Below are 9,985 nucleotides of genomic sequence, written 5' to 3' on the forward strand. Positions count from 1 at the left end.
GCAGTTGAGATGGGATGTGAGGAAGAATTTCTTTGCTGCAAGGGTTCTGAGGCATTGGAAGGGGTTGCCCAGGGCAGTGGTGGAGTCCCCATCCCTGGAGGGATTGAAGAGTCGTGTAGACACAGTGCTGAGGGACATGGGTTAGTCGGGGACTTGGCAGTGTTGGGTTCATGATTGGACTTGATGATCTTAAAGGGCTTTTCCTATCCAGGCCATTCTGTGGTTCTTGCCTCCTAGGGAGAAAATGTGCGTTTTCTGGTGACCAACTTCATTGCTACAGCAGAGCAAGCCCAGGGTACCTGTCCTGAGGTAAGGGAGCTGTGCTGTTTCTCAGTCCAGCACTGCAGCAGGTTTAGATTTATATAGCCAGTCAGTGGTTCTGCTCTGTAGCTGGAACTCAGAAGAACCCAGTGCAATAACAGACAGAAGGGAAAAATGGATTTTTATAAAAAAACCCCCCTGATTCCCCTCATTCTTAGTGCTCCATAGATCTTCAACGCTCATTTGCACTTGCCCTGTCATGCCTGCATGAACCAAGACCAAATGTGCAAGCAGTCTGGGTAAAATCACTTGTGGTGACCAGAAGGACAAGGGACACACTCTATTGGGTCCTTGCCAGCTCTTTGGACCTCTTGAGGGGTGGTAATGCTGTGTGGTCTTTGCAGGCTGTCTGCTTCCTTTGGACGAGGGCTGCTGGGACAGTCTGAGCTGTGTTGCCTTGTTGTTGTTCCATCTCTGCACTGCAGCTGGCATCAGCACTGCTATCCCCAGGGAATTCCTGTGTCACCTCTCTTGAGTCCCACACTCTCTTCACTCTCTTCTTGAGTCCCACACATGTTCTTGTTTTGTGGACTTCCTGCTCCATTCTTTTACGTTCTGCCATTTTTCCTGATGCTTTTACACTCCATGGATACCTGCGTCATGTCTCCTCTGCTGCAGGATTGGTATCCTTCCTATCTCAGTGTCCTATTTTTAGGAGGAACAGAGCACAAAGCCTAGGTGGTTTCCCAGTCAGCCAACACTTAGTGATCTATGTTCTCTGGGAGATATCTTCCCATTAAGGTTGGATTCAGACCAGCTCCTCAACTGAACTCTCCCAGGCTGGACCCTTCTTGGCAGACAGGAGCAAATTACTTTTAAGCTAAACCACCGCTGGCACCTTGTGTCTGAGCCAAGCACTGTTTGTCCTAATAGTGCCTTCAGCTTTTGCTGTTAGGACAAGAGGAAATGGGCTCCAGTTGTGGCCAGGGCAGTTGAGATGGGATGTGAGGAAGAATTTCTTTACTGAAAGGGTTCTGAGGCATTGGAAGGGGTTGCCCAGGGCAGTGGTGGAGTCCCCATCCCTGGAGGGATTGAAGAGTTGTGTAGACACAGTGCTGAGGGACATGGGTTAGTCGGGGACTTGTCAGTGTTGGGTTCATGATTGGACTTGACGATCTTAAAGGGCTTTTGCAATCCTGGCAATTCTGGGATTTTTTGCCCAGCCTGATCCTGCCTCCCAGCTTGCCCTGTGCTGCCGGGCTGGGCTGCTCTCCACAAACACAGCCCAAAAGCTGCAGAAGAGGTGGAGCAACCCAAGTTTTTAGTTGGGGGTGCGGAAAAACAGCGCTAATGACCCCTCTTTAAAATGCTGAGAATTGCTAAAGTACTGATAGCTGCAGGATCTGCAGGGGAAGATGTGTGCTGTAGAGCATTTCAGGGCTCTCTCACAGGCAGTCACTGGCACCTCTGGGTGCTTAGTTCTGCAGTGTGCAAGGAAAGGACAGAGAGAGCACAGAGCATTTCATCCCAGTACAGGGCTGTGCTGTGCCTGGCTTCATGTCACAGCCTTTGCCCTCTACTGCTCTCCAGTTCCTGGCTTTGAGGCTGGAGCTGACTTTAATGTTTGGACATCTTTGAGGACTTGGCAGTGTCAGCTTTTTGACTCTGCAGGAATTTCTGAATATTCTCAATTACCAAAGTATTGAGGGAAGGGTCCAACTGGGGCCAGAGGCAGCACCTGGACACAAGCCAGGTTGTTTTAGCAGTTGATGTCTGTGTTGAGCTGAGATCTGTGGCTGAGCTGTGACATATCTCTTAGGAAGACCTTTCAATCTTTATCTCAAATACTTGGAGTGGTTGGATTGAGCCTCTATTTGCAAGGCTTGCGTGCCCTGAACACCCAGAAGTGTCTGGCTGCCAAGCGTCATTTGTCGTGTGTCTTGTTACCTGGACTTGGGAAGGGACTGACACACTCACCTGCAAGTATCTGTTGTCTGGGGCCTTCTGGAGGTGGAATCCATGACATCTGGTTTGGATCCAGGATAGCAAAGTCCTCTCATAAGGGCTTAGTACAGCACTGCAGGTGGGTCCTGCACACTGTGAGTGGCCCATCAGTGGCTCCTGATGCAGATTCACTGGGGCTTGAATCCAATAGCCACCCCTCTCCAGCAACCAGGCAGCACCCCCTGGTCCCTCCAGTAGTCAGCTCCTGCAGGCTCACCCTTAGACACCGTCTTGCTCCTTGGTTACCTCCTCACTGGCTCATCCAGCCCAGCGTTTGCTGTGAACCACACATTCGTGTGCACACCTGCAATCGCTGCAGCTGGTGGAACCCAGACACACAAGCCCCTGTGACTGGTGGTCCCACTCCATCTGCTGGCCCTCAGCCCCCCCATACACACACATGCACACAGAATAGAGCCCCTCACCCAGGAAAATAGATAGAAATGGAGTTTAGTACAAAGATAGGACAGACTGTGCTGATGAGGTGCAGGGCAGCTCGTTCCATGCAACCAGTCCTTTGCATCCTTTTATCCCTCTGTTTTCCAATGCTTGTTCCTTCTCAGCTCACCTAGATCTCCCCCTTTCCGTGCCTTTTCTTCCTTCCCTAAACTTCCCATCCCCTAAATGTCCTGTGCAGTCCCAAAATGCTCTTCTCCTGCATCCCATAATGATTCCCATACTCCTAGGTAGCATGCTACTCCTCAGCCTAAAGGTGCTTCAGAAACCTGCTTCTCCCAGGTCATGATGATGGGTTTCACACCTGGACCAAGGGGCTGAGGCTGTCCTGGGACAGCCCTGGTGGGAACCAGACAGACCCCCCTTTCTTCTGACTCCATGACTGGGGTTTCCCCACCTGCCTTTGGGCCTCCATGCCCCTCTGAGCTTGGGGAGGTGGACTTCTGATGGGCTTGGGGAGGTGAGTTTCTGACAGGCTGGTGGCTCCTGTGATGGCCTGTGAGTAGCTGGGGAGGGTGTTACTCATGTTCTACCACCTGCCATCCTCTCTGTTGGAACAGGAGCTGTTTGCTGCTCATGGCCACCAGGTGGGTCCAGAGCAAGGGTGAAGCTTTCTGTATCTCTTGTAGAACTTGTGTTACGCTGTATTTAGGGTCTCTTCAGCCCTTCCCTGGGGGAACTGTGGTGGTGCTTTACAAGGTGCTCAATGGGCTATGCCATTAAGACTCTCCTGAACCCAACTGTGCTTGTTCCCAGTCCCAGCTGAAAGGTCCAAGCTAGCTCCTGAGGCTTCCTCTGCTGCTGAGGCAGAGGGGGTGAGCACCCCAGAGAGCACAGAGACAGGCAGGAAGGATTGCCCCTCAGACATGCCTCTCTCCTCACTGGCTGGAGGCTGCCCAGGTTCTGGACATGGTGGATGTCTTCTGAAAGCATTTGGGATGTGCTTGGAGAAACAGGAGCAGCAGCCTGGAAACGTGGGTGAGTGACGGCACGGCCCGAGACGCTGCACAACGCAGTGACAGCGCTTCTCTCTGTCTCTCTCAGAGCCCCTCGGTTCTTGATGCGATGTGCACAGAAGATGCAGACTGTCCCATGGGAAACCCAGTGGTTCGTGGCAATGGTACTGGGTGTTTTGTTAAAAACAAAAAATAATTTAATTCCTCATGTTTGGTAACAAACGGATCCACAAAGGTGCCTGATTGTCCGAGTTCAGTGTTTTTAGAAGTGCTCTCCAGCCATTTATTCTTGGCAAAACCTTCCAGCGACCTGTCATGGCTGGAGGAGCAGGTGCTGCAGGCACCAGGCACTGTCACAGCGAATACAGGGGTGCTTTGTTTCTGATGTTGGCTGCTGGAATTGAAACCACTGTGCCTTGTGATTGACAGGTTTTCCTTTTGTCATAAAACCTGCCTTTTATTTCATGCTGATTAATATTAGCAGCCTCTGTGAGTTCAGCTGGAAAAGGATATTTGAACTCTAGGAGGTTGGTTGCCAAAGCTTTGTGTGCAGGATTGCCCCAGCTCCTTGTGTTCCCACCGGGGGAGCTGGTGGCTTCAGCAGCCACAGGGCAGGAGCGGCTGCGCTGGATGGATGGTGCTGACAGCAGCGAGCAGCTTCTTGTCTTTGTAAAACAGCTTCTGTCGTCCAGTCTTGAGGGGAGATCTCACAGGGAAGTTGTTGGGTGGGGAAAACACTGAAGGTGATCCCAGGGTTGTCTTTGTGGTTCAGGTTTTGAGAAGGTGAGAACAAGCCTGTGGCCAGGACATTATCCCCAGAGGGGACCCGCAAAGAAGCCATTCCAAAAAGGAATAGTAAATGATATACATTGTCTCATTTCCAGGGATAAAAACTGGGAAATGTGTGATGTTCAATACCACCCATTCCACCTGTGAGATCTATGGCTGGTGTCCTGTGGAGAATAGCACCCTGCCCAGGTAAGGCACAGGGGGAGGGGACAGCAGGTGTGGAAAGCTTTGGTTACTTCTCTCTGTGCTCTGTGTAACCAGGAGCCTGATATACTTGCCTGTGGGGCTGCCAGGCTCAGGGAAATCTTTGACATGGATCTACTGGTCAGTTGAGCCCAGAGACCTTCATGCAAGAGTATTTTTTGTAGCTGTTCATTGTAGCCAGAGTCCTGTGGGGACTGGGGAGCAGGGCCTTGGCCACTCTGCAAAATTTGAGTTTGTCGGTGTTTTTTTTCCAGGAAACCTCTTCTGGCTGAGGCAGAGAATTTCACTCTTTTTATAAAAAATACTGTCCACTTCACCAAATTTAACTTCTCCAAGTAAGTATGAGGCTCCTTCAGCTGGGGCTGTGCATGCAGCTTAGTCTAGGCTCTGCGCTGAGCTTGTCTGCCATGGGGCTGAGCAGCCGAGGTGTCCAAGAAGCCGTGTGCCAGGTGGGACGGGCAGTGCCTTGGGCACTTATGGCTCAGGATGGCATGTCCAGGAGAACACCAGTTGCTTTGGCAGCACATGTGTTTGCAGATCTAAGAGCAATGGGATAGGGAGTCCCCAGACAGAGGGACTGCTGCGTCCTACCTGTCTAGAGCACTGCAAACAGAGCGTGACAAGGCCGGTCATTCCCAAGGTCTTGTTCTACCCCGTATACTTTTGCATTTTAGTCCCAGCAGAAGGGCTGCACTGGCCTCACAGCCCCATGCACGTTGCATGTGCTGCCTTGCTCTGGCAGGAGGCATGGCTTGGGGCATCTGAACTGCCCCTGCTGTCACCCCTAGAGCTGTAACTTGGGCTGGGTCACGACATCTCACCATGGTGGGAGCTGTGTGCTGGGGGAGAAAGGACAAGCACAAAGGCAGAGGTGGAGGAGAGGAGCTGGGAGGGGAAGGACCATGGCAGGTGCTGTGAAGGCTGATAACTCCACGTGTAATTCCTCTGGGCTGATTTCCCTCCACCTTCTCTCCAGCTGAGGCTTTAGGAGAGGCAATGACTGTCTCCTCCCGAAGCAGGAGCTTAGTCGTCCCACTCCAGCAAGGAGGGTCTCCTTTTCAGCCTGCAGCAGGGCTCCCTGACCTTCCACACACTGCTCCACCCATGACAGCTCCCTTTCTTTCTCTCCTGTCTCAGGTGCAATACTTTGCAAACCAATGACTCCACCTATTTCAAGAGCTGCAGATACGATCCATTCTTCAACCCCTCCTGCCCAGTCTTCCGTGTCCGTGACATGGTGGAGGCAGCTGGAGAGACCTTTGAGGAGCTCGCACTGCTGGTATTTGCTTTTTTATTTTAAAGTATGAAAGATGACTCAAAATTCTCCAAGGGCATGGGCAGGGCACAGGAGTGAGCCCTGAAATGCTAAGGGGATTACGTGATCTCTCTGTGTGATCTGTGAACAGTGAACTCATCAAATCTCTGATCCCATGCTTCTGGAATAAAATGTGTTTTGCAGGGGGGGAGCATTGGAGTTCAGATTGAGTGGGACTGCGACCTGGATCACCCTGCTGCCCAGTGCCAGCCCCGGTACTCCTTCAGCCTGCAGGACAGGAGGTACAATTTCAGGTGAGGACGCTGGGACAGTGGCCACACAGGTCTGCGGGATGGGCACGTCGTGGCGATCATTTGAGACCTCAGTTTTCCCTAATGATGCTCTGAAAGGAGCAGCAGGGACAGTGGGACAATGGGACACTGTAACCCAGCACAGGTCTCCCCATCCTGGGGTGCTGTGGTAGTTCCTGCACCTTGTAGCTCTGCTGTGTTTGGAGCTGCACAAGGTGTTACCTGCCTGAGGGTAGGGACATGTGGCTGTCCACACCCCTACTGACCCTGAACTGGATACTGGGAGCTGCTCCCAGTGACCCCAGGCTGGGTGCTGAGCAGACACTGATGCCCCGCTGCTGATGCCAAGCTAGCCAGTCATGATACCACATGTATCGCCCGTACCCCTGCCCACAGGAGGACACAAGGGTGTGCTGAGGCATGTGGTACCCCAGTCGTACAGCACTGGCAGCTCTATTCCTTCACTGCCTGGGCAGAGCTGTTGTGGCTTTCTGAGCTGCATCCAATGTCTCCCACAGAACTGCCTCCTACTACTGGGACTCCCAGCGGCGGCTCTACCGGAACCTGCTGAAGCTCTATGGCATCCGCTTTGACATCTCCGTGCATGGCCAGGTACCGTCTCCTCTGCAGATCCCACATGCACAGTCCTGGCTGGCTTGTCACCAGGGCTGCCTCCTTCCACCGCTCCTTGCTGCTGTCTCCTGCAGTCAGCCCCATGGCTTCTTGCTAGCACTGCTTCTCCCCACCCTGGTGAGCTCTTCACCTCTTTCCAGAGTTTTCCAAGCAGAGCAGGAAAAAAATGGTCTCTCCCATTTGAAGAAAAACTTCTTGGTAGTGCCCTGGGCAAGGAGGTTTCCCTCATTCAGGATCTGACGTGGGTGTTGTGGAGTACTAAGGCAAGGTGAGCTTGTCTGGTCAGAGGGGCTGTTGGCATCTCAGTGGGTCTTGTGGTGAGAGCACCCTGGCAAAGATCAACCTGAACTTTCCTGGTTAATTAATCCCTTCTTGATTAATTGTACCCTTGGGAAGAAAAGGCATTGGCATGATCATAGCTGACGCTACCCTGTGCAGCATTGCTGACAAACTCAGTACTGAACTGTGCAAGATGGAGCCTGTGCTGAGGGAACTTGTCTCCCCAAGAGATGTCTACAGCTTGTCTGTTGTGCTTAGCAGTGGCCTTGTCACCTGAAGAGGGTGAAGCATGCAGTGCAGGACAGGGTGCACCACTTCTGGGTTGAGACCAGGTCTGGGAGGTGTGGAGCAGGAGAGAATAGCCAGGAGAAAGACAGGAACCCAAAGATCTCTTTTCTCAGAGATACCAGACTAATTTGAGCAGTGAGGGACACATCACATCAGGGCCATGTTTGCTGTTCACGGGGATGTCATTGTGTGGGTGGCAGCTGCTGGGAGGGAGCTATCCGAGCAGGTGTAGGTGGGTCACAGTATAACCTCTGCTGCCACCGAGTCATGAGCTGCCTCAATCCCTCCTTTGACAGATGAAGGGGTTTTGAGTCAAGGCAACAGCAGTTGGGCACCTAGAGCTGGGCTCAGAGAAATAACCCTGGTTTCCTCCAGCACCTCCCTGGCTTTAAGCACACAGCCCAGCAGGCATGTCCCACCACCCTCTCACTGCTCTCTGCCCACTGTCTTCCCCTTCCACCCACTGTTTCTCACCAGGCTGGGAAGTTCAGCATATTCCCTGCTGCCGTGATCTTTGGCACTGGCATCGCGTTCTTTGGTGCCGTGAGTACTCCAGACACACTCCTTCCCTCCAGTCCCTGGGTTGGGATTTGCCACTCACCTGGTTTTTCCCCTGCCTGGGCACAAGGCTTCCTGGGCACCTGCCAGCTGGGGAGAGGAAACACCTGCCTGGCAGGTGTTTGCTCCTATTTTCCTGTTTATGACCATTAGCAGTAATGGCATTGCTGGGTCAGGGATCCCGGTGCTGTCAGGGGCACATCTCATGGAGACCAGGTGTTTGTGGTGACCCTGGGAAGGTGAATCACTGGGGCATTGCTAGATGGGCTGCTCCGGCTGTCTTGGCCAGCAGGACAGGGCACCTCCTCTTTGTTTCTCCCCTGACTCTAAAGGGACCCATCATCCAGCTCCAGCATGGACGTGACATTATGGTCATCATGATGGGGAAGCCCCTTTTAGAGCCCTTCTGTGGCTTTTCCCCTTCAGCAGACTAATGGGGTCCCTGGGCTCTCCCACCAGCCCCCTTTTTCCTCCCAGACGTACTCGTCCTGATCCCTTATGTGACGGCGGCTCTCCACTGGACCCGGCCTCACCCTGCATCCAATTCACTTGCCCAGAGAAGTTGTAGATGCTCCTCCCTGGTAGTGTTGAAGGCCAGGTTGGATGAAGCTTTGAGCAACCTGGTCTAGTGGAAGGTGTCCCTGCTGCTGGCAGGGGGGGTGGAACTGGATGAGCTTTAAGGTCCCTTCCAGCCCAAACCAGCCTGTGATTGCAGCCCGGATGGTCACATCTAACCTCCTGTGCAGCTAATGGGAGCCGGCTGGGTCAGAGAGGACCTGGTGGAGCTAGCTGCCTGGGTGGCCTGGGTTGGAGGCAGATCAGGCTCACTGCTCCTACACTGCCTGGAGTTTGGCCCATGGCTGGCTGCAGGGCTTGGTGGGAGCCAGGGCAGAGCCTGGTGCTCCTGCAGGAAGCTCCACTGCTGACTGTCCTGCTGCCTTTGTCTGTCTCCAGGCCACGGTGGTCTGTGACCTGGTTCTGCTCTACTTGGATGCGAAGGCTGACTTCTATTGGAAGGAGAAGTTCGAGGAGGTAAGGACAGGGCTGCTTTGGAGAGCTGAGGCTGGAGTGAACTGCCCAAACTCCATGTGAGGAGAGGGCAGCTCTTCAGAGCGTGCACTGGCACCATGTCGGTGCTGACGCTGCAGTTCAGTGATGGGTTTTCTTGCCGTGGGTGATGCCTGCTGTGGCACTGCCCAGCCCTGTTCAATCAGGGAGTCACAGGGTGGTCTGGGAGGCCCCTGCAGAGCAGGAGAGCTGCCAGCCCTTGGGTCGTTTTCAGCTTTATCTGGCCAAGTCTTGGGAACCTCCAGCGAGAGAGATCCCGAAGTGAACTGTCTCGGGGATGCACCATCCTGCTGGGGAAAAAATGTTCTTAATGGGCAGTCTGAATCTCACAAGTGGAGTGGGGGCCTCGAGCGAGGGATCTGAGCAGATCAGGACCACCTGCCTGGGCTGTCCCCTTGTCTCCAATACAGTAAGATGCCCTTCTTCATTTTGCAGGCAAAACCCCCTAAAGGTAAGACTGAGGCCGCAGCTTAGGGACATCGGGAATGCTCCACCACAAGCATCCTTCACTTCTGAGCAACCTCCAGGTAGATATGATGGAGGTGGAGGTGGCCCAGTTCTCCTGCCCCGAGTGTGTCCTGCTGGGGCTAGGGACTGCCCTTCCTGGAGAAACACTCCCATCCGCAGAAGTCCTTGGCTCCTGGAGCACAAAGCTGTCCTATGTGCAGCTGCCAGCACCAGCCAGCCAGGGACGGAGCAGAGCTGTGCTGCGGAGGTGCTGCAGGAGCTGGAGCTCGCTGGGAAGCAGCTGGCCCATGCTCAGCACAAGAGGCTTAAAGCACTTTGCGCTTCTTCACGTTCCAGGTGGCCCAGGTCCTTGATTTCCCATGAAAAACAGGGATGCAACAAAATAAAGCTGTTTGGAAAGCAGGAGGTGGCTCTGCTGTGTCTGTAGCCCTGGGGGTGGCTGTAAAGGTTTTGTG

General features: G+C 53.5%; 1 protein-coding gene across 1 annotated transcript; it reads left to right on the forward strand.

Moving 5' to 3' along the window:
• Nucleotides 1–237: 237 nt before the first annotated feature.
• On the forward strand, nt 238–9,536 carry LOC104529450 (P2X purinoceptor 6; the record flags this gene model as incomplete). Its single annotated transcript, XM_029086437.1, has 10 exons — nt 238–309; nt 3,766–3,841; nt 4,562–4,655; nt 4,925–5,005; nt 5,808–5,949; nt 6,130–6,239; nt 6,755–6,848; nt 7,914–7,979; nt 8,949–9,026; nt 9,498–9,536. Coding segments are annotated over 10 exons (852 nt in total), but the record flags the coding sequence as incomplete, so codon positions are not given.
• Nucleotides 9,537–9,985: the final 449 nt, after the last annotated feature.

Source organism: Antrostomus carolinensis, unplaced genomic scaffold (genome assembly GCF_000700745.2).
Source record: "Antrostomus carolinensis isolate BGI_N321 unplaced genomic scaffold, ASM70074v2 scaffold40288, whole genome shotgun sequence".
In the NCBI taxonomy this organism is placed as follows: domain Eukaryota; kingdom Metazoa; phylum Chordata; class Aves; order Caprimulgiformes; family Caprimulgidae; genus Antrostomus; species Antrostomus carolinensis.